This window comes from Condylura cristata, unplaced genomic scaffold, assembly GCF_000260355.1.
Source record: "Condylura cristata isolate star-nosed mole 26May11 unplaced genomic scaffold, ConCri1.0 scaffold00011, whole genome shotgun sequence".
NCBI classification, from domain to species: domain Eukaryota; kingdom Metazoa; phylum Chordata; class Mammalia; order Eulipotyphla; family Talpidae; genus Condylura; species Condylura cristata.
This window is the reverse complement of record NW_004567112.1, coordinates 26104308-26123797: the sequence shown is the minus strand read 5'-3', so window position 1 is coordinate 26123797 and position 19490 is coordinate 26104308. Positions and strand designations below refer to the sequence as shown.

The 19490-nt window shown below is 47.6% G+C and overlaps 1 protein-coding gene across 1 annotated transcript in view; it reads left to right on the top strand.

The window, feature by feature from the left end:
• The window catches only part of CHAT (choline O-acetyltransferase), a 40731-nt gene that overhangs the window by 12212 nt on the left and 9029 nt on the right, over window positions 1–19490 (top strand). Inside the window, exons 7-10 of the mRNA XM_012723506.1 lie at window positions 12473–12642; window positions 14831–14931; window positions 15715–15843; window positions 18761–18883. Of these exons, the coding sequence (XP_012578960.1) occupies window positions 12473–12642; window positions 14831–14931; window positions 15715–15843; window positions 18761–18883 (523 nt within the window). The remainder of the gene's footprint in view (window positions 1–12472; window positions 12643–14830; window positions 14932–15714; window positions 15844–18760; window positions 18884–19490) is intronic.

The window sequence follows — 19490 nt, the reverse complement described above, 5'->3', positions numbered from 1 at the left end:
GTTATATTTGTTGAATAAAAGAATAAAGAGTTATTATTGAAACAGGGCCCCCAGAGTGATCTCCCACTTGCTAATTAATTATTCCTTCATTGAACTATTGAGTACCTGCAGAATATTTGGTCCTAAATCAAAGACTGCCAGGGCCCCAGGGAGATGTGCTGGCCGGCCCTGTTCTCACAGCCCAGCCACCAAGTCGGAGAATTAATAACTTATCATCTGAAAGTGAGTTAATTCCCTCAGGAGACCATGGTGTAATCAAACCCCTCTCTCCTCCCCTCCGGGGACAGAGACAGGCATCAAAATAATCGCTTCTACTTCCAGTACACTTTCTACTTTATTAGCAGGCCAGACCCAAGCCACCTCCCCACAGGAACGACCAGAATTGCCTTGAGGTCTAAGTGCTTGGGCTGCGCTAATGGGAATTAATTTGTTAATGACACTTGATCTGGCTTTCTGAATGGCAGTGCTGCTTCTGAGAAAAGAGTGACAGAAAGGAGAGGACCCACAAGCCTCCCTTTGGAAATCCAGTGAATCCAGTTAACACCGTGTCATCTGCAAGGCAGGAAACCATCCTTCACAGAGCAGCCGCTTCCTGCAGAAAGGGAGCTTGGTTTCAGTGTATGAGTGAAATCTCCTAGCAGCATGGGCTGTGGTTGAGAGTGAGGATGGAAAGACAAGGATAGATATGTTCCAAAGTAGAAGCAAAAGGAAGGAAAGGAAAGGCAACATTCCTAGGTTTTTTAATTTGAGCAACTGAGTAGATGACGGTACCGCTCACTGAGGTACGAACCAGGTTGAGGAAGTGGCTACAAAATAAAGAAACCTTTTCCGAGTATGCTGGGTCTGCAATGTCTTAGTCATCTAAGTGCAAGTGTCAAGTTAGATATATGTGTCTGGAGCTCAAGAGAGAGGTCAGGACAGAGAAATAAATTTGAGAGCCATCAGCACATAAGTGATATTTAAAGGCATGGATCTGGGTGAGATCATCTAGAAACAGAAGAACGAGGCCTTAGAGGTCAGGTAGCTATAGATGTAAAAGGGATTGTGAAAGACCTGCGTGGGAGCCCAGAGGAAGCTGGGCGATGAAGTACAAATGTCTGGGAGAGAAGGGAGAAGCGGGCAGCCCCCTAGAATGCTGCTTAGAGCTCAGGAAAGGCCAGCAGAGAGGAGATTCAGGGCTTGGCAACCCCAAGTCATCAGCCACCTTCACAAAGGCCAGGCTGGAATAAGAAGAACAATGGCCATACGCTGGTGGAAGAAATTATTTTTGAGGCAGCAGCCGGTGGTCAGAACCAGTAAGTATAGATGATTTCCTTCAGAAATGTATCTCCCAGAAACATACTGGAAGAAGATGGAAGTCAAGAGAAGTATTCTTAGTAGGAGAGGAAAGTGCATGATTGTATGTAAGCCAGTGCATGGTGGTCGTTCCATAAAATTAGTTGTGAGAGAGGGGAGATGAGGGGAGGGTGGGTCTAGTCAGAGATGAGGGTCCCATCTAGCCTCCCTCCTTCGCTGGTGGGTGCAGGCTTCTTCTCCCTGTGTCTTCATAAGTTTCCTCTGCGTGTGTCTATGTCCAGAGCATCTCAATTGAAGCCCAAAGGTCCCCACTCTACTCTCTGAGACCTGGCAGAAATCAATGCCAGTGGGCCCTGGGCCCAGGCAGGTGTTCTCTGTAGGAGTCTTCAGCCAAGCTGAGCTCCTGTTGTTCTGCTGGAAGTCCGGCTGAGGAGCATAAGCTCAGACACAATCTGCCCCTAAATTCTCAGATAGGCAACTGGGGATCAGAGGTGCAGTTGAGTTCATCAACTGTCTCTCCTTCCAGAAAAGGCCCTTGATCCTTCACCACATCTCAGCCACAGCTCCCTTCTGTGAGCTCCCCAGGCATCCAGCCTGCCCAGGACATCGACAAGGTGGAGCTCAACAGGGTCCAGGAAGCACCAGCCTGACACAGCACATCAGCAGTAGTCAGCTCTGTCTGCCACAGAGACCCTGCTCTCCCTCTGCGCCCCATGTGAGCATCTCACACAAGGGTCACTGAGAATTGGGTGCAGGAAGATCATGCAAACCATCATCTCTGTGGGCAGCCTGATCATCCACATCCAGAGCCGAGTGCCCTCCCAAGGTGCTGGATGCTGGGACGGCAAGAGCCACCGGATTGCCATTGCCTACCCTGCTCCACACCAGTCTGGTTGGGAGAACAGAATAAGCAGAGTTGTCAGGGGAAGAATAGCTAGGATAAGACCAAAGGCATGTCTTCCACAGAACCCCTGAGGGCTGGAGGCCCTCATCCCTCTGCCTGTCATCACCCAGGAAGGATCTCGATGTCATGATGGACTTGAAGCTAAACCCAGGTGGGCGGAAGTCAGTGAGACTGGGGCTGACCAATGACGTCAGGATCACCCAGAGAATGTCTCTAAAAAAAAACCCCCAAACCAGCTCCCTGGATGCCAGTGATTTTCCAGGAGGCAGGAGTGAGGCCGAAGAATCTACTTTTTAAAGCACTCTCATGCGCAGCCCAGACTGAGACCCACTTATTCAGATCTTTGCAGCCACGGTGCACGGAGGTCCCCCTTGTGCGTGACCACATGCTGGGCACCTCCTGTCCCTCACTGCTGTAAGTCTTTACATAGCCTGTGGGTCAGGGATTTCATCCCCACAGAACAGAGTAGTCCGTGTCCCACACAGGCTGAAGTGGTCGCCCTCTTTAGATGTGGGCCGCAGTGGCGCTGGACAGACAGAGGGGCATCACCTTCCCAGGCTGACCTCGGCAGAGACAAGCAGACAGGGTGGGCCTCCAGGGGGCCGTGCACATCCTTCAGGACCTCCCTCCCTGCTAGTCAGGGAGCTGTGGCCTTCCTGAACCCAGGAGGAGCCAACACCGTTTTCCTGGCCTGAAAATTTAATTAGTCATTCGGCCTTGAGTCTGGAAGACTACAGTGCTTGTCAATTTGTAGGAAAAGGATGGCCAGCTCAGAGAGCACCCCGCCCCTTGAGCCCACTGGCTTTCCTGGGTGCTGCTGTGGAGATCCTGAGAACAGACTTCGCAGGCAGATGCCTCCGTTTACACAGTCTCGTAAATATTTATCCCCAGCAGCCAATTAGAGCTGAGCCACTGCTTTCAAGGAGGGAGCTGACAGAAGGCAGCCGTGTCTGCAGAAGGCCTCGGTCATGGTTTACCAGAACCATTCGGGGTGGGGCATTTTGCTATTTAAATATTGCCATCCAGAGCCAGAAAAGTCTGCTGATTTTAAAACCAATTACACATTAGCAATAACAGCATCTCTGATTTAATTGGCCCAGAAATACCTTCTGGGATCTCAAGACTGAATGTTGTTTCTCTCTGGGGTGGGGGTAGGGTGGGTGCTGGCACCAGCGCCTTTCTCCCAGGCAGAAGTATGAGGCTTTTATGGACAAGAGCATCCAGAGCAGAGGCTCAAGGTAAGAGCCTGGCCACCTCGCACTGCATGCAGAAGGGCCATTGGTGGGGCTGAAGGCAGGTGGCCTGGTGCCTGGTGCACAGAGGGCTTGTTAAATGATAACTCTTACTAGACTTGGGGGCAACACTCTGGGGATGATGCTTTGCCCAAGGTCCACATCCTCTCTGGAAAAGCCCGGTGGGCTGAAAACGGCATTTGCTGAAAGGAACCACCAGGCAGCTAGGGACTGTGGCTGTGGCCATTCCTCCTTTCAGGAACCCTAAGCTTTATTAACTCTGGGGTGCTCTTTTCTTTCTCCGGGTCCCACATGGCCCATGTCTGTGCACACACTCCAGCAATGACTGTTTCATTTCTTCTCAGTTGCCATTGCTCTGGCCCTCACTTTCTCTCATGGGGACCCAATAATGTTTGGGGTTCAAAGCAGCGGGGAGGTGTTTTCTACCCCTGACCTCTCCTTGCCACCTCTTTCCTTCCTCACGTTCACCTCGAAGGGAAAGGTGGTTAGTCCCTGAAGAAAGAGAAATTCTTGGCTCTTGGTTTCTTTGAAAAATTTAGATTAAGCTTCGTTGGGGATCATTGTAGACGCGTGTGCAATTTAAGAAACAATCTAGCCTATATCTTGTCTTCCTTAACGTTAACCTTTTGCAACACTGTAAGGCATGTGGCCAATGGGATGCTGACATTGGTAGGGTGAAGACACGGGGCGGTCCCCTCCCGCAGGGGACCTCACCCACCCTTCACAGCTGCCTCCCACCCCCAATAGGCTCGTAAAATACATCCAGAAGTGTTCCCTCTGCTTATATTTTCTGGAAGAACTTGTGTGAAATGGTGTTAATTCTCTCTTAAACACCTAGCAGAATTCTTCAGGGAAGCCATCTAGGTCTGGAGATTTCTTTTTAGTGAGTTTTAAACTTACAAATTCAATTTCCTTAATGATCAAAGGGCTCTTCAAACAATCTGTTGTCTTATTTGCTGCATTGTGGTCATTTATACTTTTCAAGGGTTTGGTCCATTTAAGTTGTCGATTTTATGTCTATACCATAGTTCATAGCATTTCCTTATTATCCTTTGGATTTCTATAGCACCTATAGTGATATCTTTATTTCGGTCCAGATGATGTGTTTTTTCCCTCTCTCTTGCTCTTTTGTTAGTGTTGCTATAGATTTGAATGCTGTTTTTTTTTTTCAATTTATTTATTTATGCATACAGAACTGGAATACAGGTCAGAGGTGCAGGGGTGGTGAGAGGATTCACCAGAGACAGAGTGGGGAGCAGAACAGGAAGACTGACGAAGCACACTGCTGAGGGGAGCAGCGAACAGGTCAGGGGAGGTCTGCGCGCCATGTGGTCACCTCTGGGGCAGGTGGGGATCGAACTTGTGGAAGTGGCTATAGCTTCTAGGTGCTGTGCTTTAACCTGCTGCGGCACCAGGGAGGGCCTGATTGCTGTTTTAAAGAACCAGGTTTCTTTCGTTGCGTTTCTTTTTTTATTCTGTTTTCAGTTTCATTGGTTTTTGGTTTTATTCCCTTCCTTCTGTTTGCTTTGGTTTTATTTCGCTTTCTTTTTGCTAGATTCTTGAGGTGAGACCTTCTAGTTATTCATTGAAGACTTTTCCTTTTTCTAGCATAAGCATTTTCTGCCATGCATTTTCCCCACAAAACATCTTGACTATGTCTCATAGTTGTTGCTATGGTCTATTTTTATTCATATTCATTCATTTCAATATATCTTTAAATTTTTCTTTAAGACTTACCCTCTGGCCTGTGAATTATTTTTTTTAAGATTGTAATTTGGCTTCCAAATATTTATGATTTGTTTTTGGTGAGCTGGGGTATAGGCCAGAGGTGTGAGGGGTGAGGGGATTCCCCAAGAGAGAGTGGGGAGCAGAACAGGTGGATTCACTGAAATGCACTGCTGAGGGGAGCAGCGGGTAAGACAGGAGAGGTTTGCTGTGCCATATATTTGTGGCTTAGCTCCCTGGCTGGGGATTGAACTCAGGTAGTAGAGGTGACAGCACTGAAATTTAACCCCTACACCACTAGGGAGGCCCTGATTTCCAAATGTTTCTACCTTCTCCTGTTAGCTTCATTGACTAATTTTTACTTTGATTCCTTCAGTCAGAGAACGCATGTTGTATAATTTTTATTATTTTCATCTTGTTGAGGGTATGTTATGCCCAAGATACAGCCTACCTTGGCATATATCCCATGTACACCTGCAAAGAAGGTACATTCTGCTGTTGTTGGGTAGAATGTTCTATAAATGGATTGTCAGTTGATGGATGGTGTCATTGAGTTCTTCTCTATCCCTGCTGAATTTCTATTTAGCTGTTCTATCAATTATTGAGAGATGTGTTGAAGTCTCAAAATACAATTATGGATTTGTCTGTTTCTCCCTTTAATTCTGTCAGTTTCTGCTACATTCTGTGGTCTTTTTGGTAAATACACAATCAGGATAGTTTTGTCTTCTTAGTTGATTGGCCCTTTTGTTTTTATGTGATATCCTCTATGTTTCTGGTAATTTTTTGTTGTTGTGAAGTTTGTCTGCTTTCTTTTGACTAAATTTTGCTTGATATATATTTTTCCTTGCTTTTACTTTTGTATCTTTACAGGTTTCCCTATACATTTCTTATAGGTAACATATAGCTTGGACACGTTTTTTTAATCTACTCTGTCAATTCCTGTCACTGCAATTAAAACATTGAACTTTTACACTTCCATTGTGCTTTTTTCTGTTTTTCGATTCTTGTTTTCTTTTTCCTATCTTCTTATGAGTTATTTGAATTTATTTCTAAAATCCCATCTTGATTGATTGGCAGTATTTGGTTTAGCGTATCTGGTGGCCTTGTGTGTGTGTGTGTGTGTGTGTGTGTGTGTTTTCTATAGGTATTGCCCAATATATATCTGCAGTTTATCATAGTCTATCAGCTATTACCAGTTCTTGTGAAGTAGAGAAAGTTTACCACTTTTTACTTCTTTTACTTTCCACCATGTGTAATACAATTTTCTTAAATATTTCCACTATAAATTTAGACCCACATCAGCAGGATTATAATTTTCACTTCAGTCATGAAACATAATTTTAAAAGCTCAAAAAGAGAAATTTTATTGATAATGACATTAACTCCCTGTTGGACTTCCTTCTTAATGTTCCATTGTTCTTTTTTTATGTTTCCTTCTTTGGGGAAAAATTTATGTAGCCATCCTTTTAAGGGAGAACAAATTGTGATGTCTAAGAGTCAGATGTCCAAAAGTGAGATTACTGGGGCATTTCCATTTCCAAGATAAACAATCACCTCCTGTAATAGGCTCGGCAGTCCCCATTCCCACCCACAGTATGACAGTGCTCTCGTGCTCCGCATTCTCTCCAGCATCCATCGGTGCTCTTTTTTTTTTTAAATTTATTTATTTATGCATACAGAACTGGGGTACAGGCCAGAGGTGCAGGGGCAGTGAGAGGATTCACACGAGTGGGAAGCAGAACAGGCCAACTGATGAAGTCCACTGCCGAGGGGAACAGCGGGCGGGTCAGGAGAGGTCTGCCGTACCATGTGGATCACCTCTGGGGCAGTCGGGGATCGAACTCATGCGGAAGTGGCTATAGCTTCTTAGTGCTGTGCTTAGTGCTCCCACTGCCACCAGGGAGGGCCCTGGTGGTTGTCTTTTTCATATGTGCCATCCCCAGGGGTGTGAGATGGTACCTCACTGTGGGTTCAATCTACATCGTAATGGAAGTAATAAAGAACATTTTCTTCATATGTCTGTTGGTCTTCTGGGGAGCCTCTGGTGAATGATCTGCTCAGATCTCCTGCCCATTTATTAGTGGGTTGTTTGATTTTCTATTATTGAATGCTATGCCTTCTCCTAGATCCCCACATAGCAAACATTTTTTATATACTTTCGATACTCCTTTGTCAATTATATTGTGAATATTTTCTCCATTCAGTAAGTTGTCTTTTTGTTTTTTTACTACATTCACTACATAAAAACTTCTTGAATTCATCTCAGTTATTTATTTTTACCTCTATTTCCTTTGCCATAGGAGTTGAGTCTCAAAAAAAAATTTATTGTCAATGTCATGGAACATATCACCGATGTTTTTATCTACATATTTTGCTATTGCTGGTCTTATATTTAAATCTTTAATCCATTTGGAATTTACTTTTGTATGAGGAGTAAGAGAGTAATCTAACTTCATGGTTTTATAAATGGGCTTCTAGTTTTCCAAGCACCATTTATTAAGAAGTTTGTCCTTTCTACTGTGTGTGGTAAGATACCATGGATTAGGTAATGATGTGTGTGTGAATTTATTGCAGAGTCTTCAATTCTGTTACATTGGTCCATGCATCTGTTTTGTGCTGATACCATATTGGTTTAGTGCTGCTGCTTTATAATGAAGCTTGAGGTAGGTTAACATGATACCTTCATTTCTCTCCATTCTTCCCTAGGCTTGTCTTTGTTATTCAAGCCCTCTTGTGGTTCCATACAAATTTCAATAGTTTATGTTCAATTTCTTTGAAAATGCTGTTGGCATTTTGATCGGGATCATACTAAATTCACATACAGCTTTAAGCATGATGGCCATTTCGTTATATTAATTCTCCCATCGTGAGCATACAGAGATCAGTCCAACTCCTTCTGTCACTAAGTATTTTAATAATTTCATAGTTCTTACTGTTTAGGCCTTTAACCTCCTTGGTTTGGTTAATTTTGAGGTATTTAATTATTTTTAAAGCAATTATAAAAGGAATTTTTTTCTTGCCTTCTCTTCATTCATTGTGTATATATATAAAAATGCTACAGATTTTTTATCTTTATTTTGGAAACTTCTACTTGCTGTATCCATCTATTATTTCTACTAGCTTTTAGCTTTTTGGTGGAGATGTTAGGGTTTTTCTATTTATCATCTCATATCATATTATGTGTGAATTGTGGTAGTTTCTTTACAGGTTCCCCTAACTCTGCTCTCCCACATGTGCTTTTCTGTTATTGGTTTGTTATGGTATTAGTTTGTTAGGGTTACTGTAACAAAATACCAGTCCCTCAGTGACTTAAACAGAAATTTATTTCTCATGGATCTAGAGTGCAGGATGTTACCAGGGCTAGCTTCTCACGAGGCCTTTCTGTGTGGCACCTTCTCATAGGGTCTCTGTTCTTTTCTCTGGATATCTTTGGTATCTTTTCATCAAAGGCTAATGGTCATACTGGTTTGGGGCCCCATGTTTATGGCCTCATTTAACTTTAGTTACCTTTTAAAGGCACTGTGTTTAATACAGCGTATTAAAGTGATATATAGTCGAACTGAGCGGTTAGGCTTTCAATATATAAATCTCAGGGGAAGGGAAAACGCTCAGTCTACAGCAGTCAGGGAACGGAACCCACTGTCATGTTTCTCCATGAGGTTCACACCTGGTTGGCCTTCTTACTTTCTATCAGATGCTATGTTTACTTAAACCTAACATTGAGGTTTTTTTAGGGAAGAATAGGGAAAAGTCCACTCGATCTTCCTAGACACAGAATGTCCTTCTCTTGAGCTCTTTAAAAGAGGCTTTTGTGACTAAGTCGAAGCAGTTCTTATTTGTAAGAGCCAAGTTTAATTGCACAGAAATACATTAGCTGGAATTCTCAAAGCCTCTGGGGACTGAACGCGTGAAGATCACTCGATAGTCCATAGAATCAGAAGGCATATGGGATTCGTGATGGCAGATCTCCCTTCTGAAAGAAGACATAACCCTTTCATCTGGGAAGATGTGTGTTCAGATGAGACTGGCAGTGTTTGGAAGCACTGGCATCAAAGAAGGAGCACAGTGCCTCTACCTCCTGGGCCTTGGAAGGGAGGATGGACAGGTGGTAGAAATCTGGCTTGAGCTGGCTTCTCAGGGAACAGATCAAAAAAGGCAAGTGTCTGTGTGTGCCCACAGCACAGGTCAGTGTGTTGGGAGGTACCTGAGAGTTCTGTGCTGTTCCCTCTACAGGCGGAGGAAGCATTTCATTCTATCTCGGCTCACCTTAGCCACATCAGTGAGCTCTCAGCCTCCAACAGAAGCTCCAGGTCCCTTCAAGGCCAAATAGCTTCTGGAATTTGTGCATCGTCGAAGCTGTCAACTCCCTGGGCCGCGGGTTGTAGACCAAGCTCCTCCTATTACTCAATTCTGGCTTTTCCCTATTAAGCAGGACCTCCTTGAGGAAGATTGATTTTCCACATTAAAGGAGCCTCCATGGTGCTCAACAAGGATGTCACAAGACAAACGGCTCCTGCTGTGTGCCTCCAGCCCACCACCCATGTTTCTATTACTTTCGGGGTCAGAGTCACAGTGGTTGATTTGGGGGTATAGTTCATTTTCTGCTTTACATGATAACTTGTCAACATTTGACCGATCAGCTGCTTGGATGCAGGGAGTCTATTTGCAAGGCCACCTGGCACCCAGCTCTGCTGTCCCGCTCCCATTTCGCTCTGTCTAATGAGCCAGCACCTGGCTCCTGGTAGTTAGCGCTGAGCTCCTGGTCCCTGTGCAACCTGCTCGTGGTGGTGGTGATGATGGCTCAGCCCCTCCTCAGGGGTCCCACTCTCCTGGCCGGAACTGGCTGGGGCACGGGAACCTGGGAACCTCTCCTTTGTTGTTGCCAGTCTTCTTCTCCAGCTGGGAAGGAGTGTGTCCTTCAAGCCTCCACTCACCAGCTCTGAGACTGTATCCAGCCTGCTTTCCTGCCTCCTGCTGGACAGATCTGTTGTGTGTTTCCTAGGGAGTTGTGGTTATCCACTCCACAGTGACCTTGGGACTAATTCTAAGGAAAGCTTGGTATAGGCAGCTACTAGCCTGGGTTTTCAGAGCCCACTGAACCCAACAGGACCAAAGTGTGTCTCATGCTAAGTGCTTATGACCCCTAGGCTGGCTTCTAGAACCATCCCCTCCCAGGCAATCAGGAATCCTAGACTCTACCTTAATCAATCTCTGCCCAAGATCATTTAGTGTTCCTTCTGTTGCTAAGGGAATCTGCATTCCCAGGTCTACCATTCATGGGCATTGGGGGTGGATGTCTAGGACCAAGACCATCCTCCATATACCTAGGTAAGACATTTAGCTTCTCTGATCCTCACATGTGAATGGTGGTAATAATACCTAATAATACCTAGGTCATATTCATCAATGTGAGTGCTTATTTGATCCCTGGTACCTAGTAGTTGTTCAACAAAGGTTTGTGAGTAGCATTCCTTTACTACAGTCTTCAGCCTTGCCTGAGTCCTGTATGCCTTCACCCATAAGCTTGGGATGGAGGTGATCAAACAAGGGGTGGGAAGATCTGCTCACCCACAAACTCCACCCATGAGCCTGGGGGTCTAGTCCCCAGCTCTCAGAACATTTCCCCACATTGTTTTCTCCCTTCTGACATGTTTCTCCCCTCTTCCCTGCCTATTTGAATCTAACCCAGGCTTGGTCATGATGCTGAGACTGGAGGGAGCAAGGAGAAGCTTGACCACCATTTTGGAAGGTTCCTCAGCCCCTAGAATATTTCCCTCTGACAAAGAGACTAGCCTCTAGATAGGGACCTTGGATTTGAAGGCCTTCAGAAACCCAGAAGGGCAAGTAAAAGCTTAGGATTATGGCAAATCAATGGTGTGGCTTCTCACCTCTACCTACACCTGCAGTGTCGAAATGTGAACCCAACACAAGTAGATGGTGTAAGTTAGGATTGGAGTTGACTCCATGTGACAAAACCCCAAATAATAGTGGCTTAAAGAAGTCAAACGTTTCATCTCTCACATATATTAAAAGTGAGCTATGCAAGTCTGGGGCTTGGCTTCGCCTACCTCACTGTGAGGGTGTGGCCTGTAAGAGTGATGTCCGAAATGAGGCTGCAGCTCTGGACGTCACAGCTGTGCTACAGACAGCCTGATGGAGGAAGGTGGGAACAAGGCAAAAGGCACTTGCTAGTACTTGGAAGATTTCAAATAGTCTTTCTAGATCTTGTTGACAGAATTGGGGACGCTGGGATGTGTAGCTGGTTGCCCATGCACCAGCCAGGCATTCAGTGGCTGAAGGGGAATAGTTATTAGGATATCCGAGTAAGAGTCTAGGCCATACAATGTTGCATCGCCTCCAGTTACCGTGACCAGCATCATTTCCCCACGCCTGTGGCTTCCTAGGACTGAGGGTGGAAGGGGGGTGGGGGAGGGTGGGGCCTTACTCTATTTCAGATTCCAGCTCAGAGGTCAGGATCTCTGGGTGATATCTAGCCCTCACCATTGGGTCCTGAGGACTCACACCCCTAAAGGATGGAGACTACAATCCTGACAATAACGACGCTTGCTTGGGAGACGGGTGCACGGGTGGCCTTTGGGACCTCCCTCTGTTCAGGGAAGGAAGCGGCAGGGGATGCCAAGATGTATTCTACGCCCAGTGTCCCCATAAAGAAGTCACGCTGCCTTGGTGACATGTCTGAACAAGTCAGTGGCTTTTAGTCTATTTATCCTAATGAGTTCTGCTTGCCTGAAATGGCCCCAAAGGACGCATCTGCCGGATAAGGGCTTAGGGACAGGCTGCCTTCAGCACTGAAACAACAGTTGGGACAGTAGTGGTGAGGGAGAACAACACCCTTACTTCCTTACTTCAGACTTTCCTATGGTACTGACTGAAATGTCCATCAACTCATGTTTGAAAACAAGGGCAGGCACATAACCTTGCCTTTGGAACCAGGCATGCTCCGGGGAGCCAGAGTTGGGGTGCTGTTGGGGGAGTGGAGCACCCCAGGGTCTGATGTCCATGGAGAAGGCCCCATCTGGGCTGCTTTCATCCTGGCAGGTAGACACCAGTGACCACACGTCTGGGACCGAATTGTCTATAGCTTGAGGATAGGGCACAGAAACTCAGGACAGTGACTGACTTCACAGCCCACATGCTGTGTGGGGAGGAAGAGATGGGTTCTGGCTTGGGATCTGGGTGCCTTTGTGTTTTGTCTGCTTGTGCCATGTGTGGCTCTGCAAGGGACCCAGGCCTGGGCTGGACAGATGCAGAGACCTTGCTTGCTGCTTTGCAGACTCCACCAACCGGGACTCTCTGGACATGATCGAGCGCTGCATCTGCCTGGTGTGCCTGGACACCCCTGGAGGTGTGGAGCTCAGCGACACTAACAGGGCGCTCCAGCTCCTTCACGGCGGAGGATGCAGCAAGAATGGGGCTAACCGCTGGTACGACAAGTCCCTGCAGGTAAGCCTCCCCGCCGCAGCCCTGCAAGGGGACTGGCATGCGTGTGGCAGGCCCACTCTGCTGCCCAGCATGCTGCAGCTGAGGGCAACTGGTGGGCAACCGGTCCAGCTCCTGGACCGGCCAAGCCTGGCTCAAACTCCTTAACCTTAACCTTCCTGCAACCTATGCCAGGCTGGAGTGGAGTGTCCTCAGTGCCAGATCTGGGATTCACGCCCCATCTCCCATCACACACTGCAAAGTGGGGGCGTGTCAAGGGTCCACTGAACAAAGCCTCCACACACTCAGCAACCCAGATTCCCTGAGTTTCCATCACCTTGGTCTAGCCATTTCGACATGTCCCCCCATCCCAAAAGAGAGCTGCCCAGCCTTTCCACGGGCATAAAACAAAACAAAAGACTCATACTCATTTCATTCAGATGACATTGCCCAGAAAGCAGACGTTCACTCTGACCTCCAGACGTTCACTCTGACCTCTGTTCCTCGGGCCGGGGGGGATGAAGTCACACTGGGGTCCTGAGCCGCACTCTTCTCTCCTTTTCACTGCAGCGAGCCCACCCTGGGTCTCACCTTGTTTCTTTTGACAGTCACCACGAGTTCCCAATGACCACATTAAGGGCAGCCAAATGCTCTCTGCTTGGTGTAGCATCGCTCACTGTGATAAGCATTTCCAGGCAACATCTCATTTTCCTCTTTCTCAGTCCCCACGTTCTGCAGGTTATCCTTTTTATTGGTTTGCATACTGATTCTGCTATTTCTGATGACTTCTCTTGCTGCTGTGATGGCTGTTTCACCCTCCACCAGTGGTGCTAATGGCTTGTAATCTTTCATGGAGCAGCTGTAGGAATGAAATGACATAATAGCTGTACAGGCCCTCAAACACAGTAAACCTTATAGCGGTTTTTAAAAGGCATCACTTCCCTCCTTTTTTCTTAGCGACAGGGACAGAAATGCACTAATGCGTGAGCGGGCCCAGCCCTCCCCGCCTGCCTCACGTGGGGATGGTGCTGACCTCCGGGCTCCTTTCCAGGCAGGATCGATCACTGGGTGAGCTGGAGTAGTCAAAGAGGGCCCAGGGGCCTGAACTGAAAGGGTTGAGTAGACTTGGGCCAGAAAGGCAGAGAGCAGGCAAGGGATGTGTTTTGAGAAAAACTGTGGGCAGAGTGAAGATTCGGGCAGCAGGTACCCTAAGAGACTGAGGAAGACATGGAGAGGGCCAGCCCAGATGTGTGCTGTGCGAGACGGTCCCTGGACAAGGCTTCAGTGGAGATTTTAGTAGCTTATTGGTTTATGGATGGTGAGCTGGTCCCTCCTGAGTACAATGCTGTGCTGAGGTGGATTAAAGGTCACCTCACTTACATTTTAAGGATTAAATCTCATCCTGCTTGTATTTTCCCCTAGCACTTTTGAACACTGAGTCTTCTTTTTCCAAGTTAACTGAATATAGCCTCTGTAAAGTCATTTTAAAAGATTGTAAGTAATCCACAAGTTCCTATGGACCTTTCACATCTCCTTCCTAATCATGGCAGTCCTGTGAACCTTTTGGGATCGGTTTCAAATGAGAGCAAACTGAAGCCAGCGAACTGGCCGGTGGAAGCTCTCCAGGCTGGCAGGGAGCAAGAGACCTGGTTTTTGACTTGAAGCCCGGACCGCAGTTTAAGGGGGACCCCGTGCACCATTCATTCCCACCATAGCTGCACGCCCTCCAAAAAGGATCATTACTTTTTAATTGACATGTTCAACAAAATTACTGAGCATCTACTATGGGGTGGACAGTGGTCTAGACCCTAGGGATAAAGTCAATAGTGGCCAAACACACAGTGACATAAGACACATGATCACACAGAACAGCACGGTGGCCCCACTGTACAACTGGCAGGAAGCTGGACCAACAGAAGTGCCAGGACCTGGCAGGGAGCGCGCACACAAGCTGTGTCAGTGGGGAGCTGAGGAGGCCACCTGTCACCAGCAAGGCCCGCAGCACCACCAGCAAGGTGGTTGCCCTGTTCGGCGCTGTTGGCAACTTCCCCGTGCTCAGGCCACGGCAGTCAGGTGCCGTGTTCTTTTCAGGAGCTGATGTGCCTTGCTGTCACTGGGGGAGAGGCTGCAGGGCACCTGGCTGGCAGCCAAAGGGCTGGTCTGAAATGCAACTCTGTCGGGTATGCGCTCACCTGTCTCTTCCTCATTGCAGTTTGTGGTGGGCCGGGACGGCACCTGCGGTGTGGTATGTGAACACTCCCCGTTTGATGGCATCGTCCTGGTGCAGTGCACAGAGCACCTGCTCAAACACATGTGAGTCTGGAGGGCGGGGCGTCCCAGGCGGCCACTGGCACAGAGCCAGACCGCAGAGTGGCCATCCAATGAGGTCAGGAAAAATGTGGGTGGCCACTGAGGGCTTGTGTAGTCGAGACAGCATCCTAGCAAAAGATGAATTTAAAAACCAGCTTCAATGAGACGCCATCCACACTTTGTGGACAGAAGGGGCAGGCCAGACGACAGGTTGAAGGCAGTGAGGGGGGACTTGGCCAGAATTCTTAGCGAAGAAGCAACTTCTGCTTTGTCTGGGGTCAGGACTACACCACTCCCGCTCTGACTGGATGGCTCTTCCCAACTTCTAAGCTGGGCAGACGGAAGTTTGTCTGTCCTTTAACCACACCAGCTTCCTTCCTGCCTTCACAATTTCCTCTTACCTTCTAGAAGCTTCACTTTGTATCTCAATTCTAAATTTCTTCCATGATTTAGGAAATTTTTAGGGTCACTGAAAGCCAAGTCAATCCTTGTGGCTGGAACACAATTTTGCTTCTTCGTTTTATCTCCTAGCACATGAGTGTGATCATGTAGTCAAACAGGAAAAGGTGGCCAAAGTATTGAGTTTTGGGGTCAGGTGAGAATAAATAGAAAGCTGGCTCTGCCACTTGCTAATTTGGTGGCCTCTCTGAGCCTCAGTCTACTCATCTGTGCAATAGGTTGATGAGGGCAGCCCATTCCCAGTGAAACTCCACCAGCTAAGACGACTGCAAAGGGAACAGACTCCAGCTTGCAGGGCCTCAGATGGTCACCTCTCTGTGTCTGCAGGGTGAAGAGCAGCAAGAAACTGGTCCGAGCGGACTCCGTCAGTGAGCTGCCAGCCCCCAGGAGGCTGAGGTGGAAATGCTCCCCAGAAATTCAAGGCCTCTTAGCCTCCTCTGCAGAAAAACTTCAACAGTAAGGAGAAGCCTGAGTCTCCTTTGGGGTGATGATCCAGGGGTCACCCCGAGTCCCCCTCCCACCATGGCTAACGAGGTACCCTGGAAGGTCCCAAAGATCCCTGCTCCTCTGCCTTCACTCACCCAGCTCTAACTCCCCACCTCTTCCCCCACACCCACCCCCAGAAATGCAGTGACTTAGTTGAGAGTTATAATTCTGGGGGGAAATAACCTTGCTGAAGTAACTATCATTTCCATAAAATGCAAACATGCAGCTACCCCCGCCCCCAGCAAGTTTTACTTGACCTTACAGAGTCAAGGTGGGGAAATCACCCCACCTTGGGGGAGCTGAGGGAGAACAATGGACAACTGGTTTGAATAGGTCATTTGAATCCATGCTATTTCAATTTGCTTGAATTTACACTGCAACTTGACAGTGGAGCTTTCTTTCAAGGGAGAGTGGCAGTCCAGGCCCTAACGGGACTATGGCAGGAGGGCCACGGATGGGTGGGCCCACCTGGGTGGGCCAATGCTGGCATCATGGCCAGGTGCATTTCCCACAGAGCAGTGGTCATGCTATGCAGAGGCGAGATTGTGACACCTGGGTTTTGAGCAAGAAAAAAGCTTCATTGTGAGTCGATTGACAAGGAGACAGGAATTGGACTGAATTCTACTTCCCTGGATGAGAAAGGGGATGAGGTTCTCTAGATTTGGGGTGCAGGGGCTGAGAACAAAGGCATTACATTTTTGGACTGAAAAGCAGGTTGGGGCAAAGAAATGTGGACTTGGCTGAAGTTCATTGGCTAGTTAGGAGGAGGTTCATTCCATGAAGTAGGAAGAGGATTTTCTGGAGCTCTGAATTTCTGTTGGTGCACCCCTGTACTCTGTCTACCAAACCTCCCTCTGCCCTTGTCTCCAGCTAGAATGTGCCCTGAACCCCGGCCTAAGATTAGTGGATAAGGGCCTGCCTGGTGGTGAAGGGGTTAAGCGTCACACTATGAAGCTGTCCACAGTCACTTCAGCAGGAGCTCCATCCCTGGCCAGGAAGCTGACTCACTTGGCGCAGCAGGCCTCTCCTGTCTCGCCCACTCTCCCCTTAGCAGTGTATTTTGGTTGATCTGTCTGTTCTGCTCCCCCCCCTCTCTCTGGTGAATCATCTCACCCCTTGCACCTCTAGTCTGTACCCCAGTTCTTGCATGCACAAATAAATACATCTTAAAAAAGGAGTAGTTGATAAATCTCTGGGCTCAGCTGTGTCTATAAAAGCAAGTCTTAAGAAAAGTTTAGATACGTTTTTTCCTCTCTTGTTCTCTTAGGGTCTGGAGGAAGCTAGCCTCACTTAAAATCTCCCCTTGATTTTGTACACTTCCTAATTTTGAGGGATCTGGGAATGATGACTTCTCTGGCTACTTTAAGTTGGAAGGGGCATAGGTTAGGATTTGAGGAATGGAACTGTTTGGCATTTAATTGTAAATACTCATGATCTGGTTTTCCATAAAGATGTCTCCTACTGCTTACATAATAGAAAATCAACTTTTAAAAGTTGCCTCCAAAAATTGAACACAACTTTCATTGAACTAATCAATCCCCAGGATTGAAAACTGGTTCTGACAAATCATGAAATGATCTTGTTAGCTGATTTCCTGCAAAGATAATTTCTTATTCAAATCTGGTCGACAGTTACTAATACTTCATTCAATCCTAGGATTAAATGTGTTCTTATTATTTAAGATTTCCCTAACTTGTTTTAACATTGTTTGCAGTCCCTGCCATCCCCTTACATCATTATCCTGTGGACATGGGCATGTTCAACCCAGGACCCATGTGACCCTAAGGCCCCAGCTCCTCTTTCAGGAGCATAAGGAGAGCCAGGGAAGGCCTGTGTGGGGGCAGTTGGAGGAAGCAGGAGGGACTTCAGGGGTCCAGAGCTACCATGGAGCAGGTAGGGTCTGAGAGGTGGCCATGCTCAAAGGCCAGACTGAGGCATGGTTGGCCTCAGAACCTCCAGAACCTCCACAGGCTCCTTGAGTGCTCAGCTTTCCTTAGGCAGAAGGAATAACTCAAGGAAGCCAGACAGGGAGTCTCATTCCTGAGGGAATGTGTTAGTGGGGGTCAGGATTGCTGCTGGGACATTGTGCTGACACTTGGCTGGACCTTGCTGGATGCTGTTCCAGTGAGCAGTCACCCCAGAACCAAACTTGTTGTGAGGGTGACTGGCCAATGCTGGGGGCTGAGCACAAATTCAGGGACTCTTCCTGCTACCCCGATAATGTTTTCTGGGGAGAAACACCTGGGAGTGTCTTGGGAAGCTCAGCAGCCATGGTTTCTGGCATAATAGTCCCTGCTGGGGTACCTGTGACCAGTGGCCAGGCACCAGGCCTTTCTTCCCACAGCACAGCAGGATGCGTCCCAGTGAGGAAACATTGCTTATAAGTGCATGAGAAATGGACTTTTCCCTGGACAAAGGAGATTTGCTGGGTCTGACACGATGGCCAGGATGCTAACAGAATCCATGGGACTCCAGATACACCTTCTAAAAAGAGTCAAATGAATGGTCTCTTTCAGGCCACCTTCTGACAGCACCAGGCTTCTAGGAATTTTGCTTGTGGGTAGTGTTCTCCCTGCCCATGCAAATGGCTCTCATGCCCCCTGTCCCTCCCTGCAGCCAGGGCCACCTCCCCCAATCCTACAGTTGGGCCATCAACCTGTCTGGCCAAGACTCACACTTAGCTCAGAGGAACCAGGGTCCCCCATGCTTCTGTCACTCCCAAATGTCAAGACTTGTCTCTGACACTCCAATATTATATCCCGGAAGACAGGACCTATGCCCTTGACTTTGGACTGTTAGCACATAAACCAAGCTCAAAAACTTGCTGAGATTGTGTGTGTGCTTTCTATATTGCATGCAAAAAGCATCTTTTCTTTTCCTTCCACAGAATAGTAAAGAATCTCGACTTCACTGTTTATAAATTTGACTACTATGGGAAGACGTTCATTAAGAAGCAGAAGTGCAGCCCTGATGCCTTCATTCAGGTAGCCCTACAGCTGGCCTTCTACAGGTGAGCTCAGCCTGCAGACAGAAAAGAAGCTGGGCCTCACTGGGTTGATGCACAAGGCACTTTCGACTCCAGCATCTGGAAGCATCCTGGAGGGAAGGACAACCTCTTGTGGGCTTAGGGGACATGAGGATGATGAGAGCAGGTTGCTTGCAAGGAGGTGTCACCAACCTAGGTTTCAAAGTATGATCCAACCTCAGAAAAGGAAGGTTGTCAGTCAGGAAACTGCCTGAGGGTTGACCCAGGGGCATGGAGCTCACAGGGCAGGGATGGCACCAGGGTTAAGGATGCTTCTCCTCCTCTTTACCTCATCTAGCCCACCTGGCCCCTGGAGCTGTAACCTGTCCCTCCCTAGTCCTCATAAGGAGCCAGGGTCCCAGCTGTGGGTTGGGAAAAGCCTTTCAAACTCATCCTTGATTGGTCCCTGTCTCTCGTCCCCCACAGTCGTGAGTCAGTTCTCCCGACTTCCCTCAAGCCCATCTCTGCCCTCTACCCCCACTGCCTTAGGCCAAGCCCATCATTTCATGTTTGGTCATTGAAGAATCTTCCCCAAGGGTCTCTGCTTCCACTCTTACCTGTTATAATCCTAGTTTCATGAAGTGTGAACTTT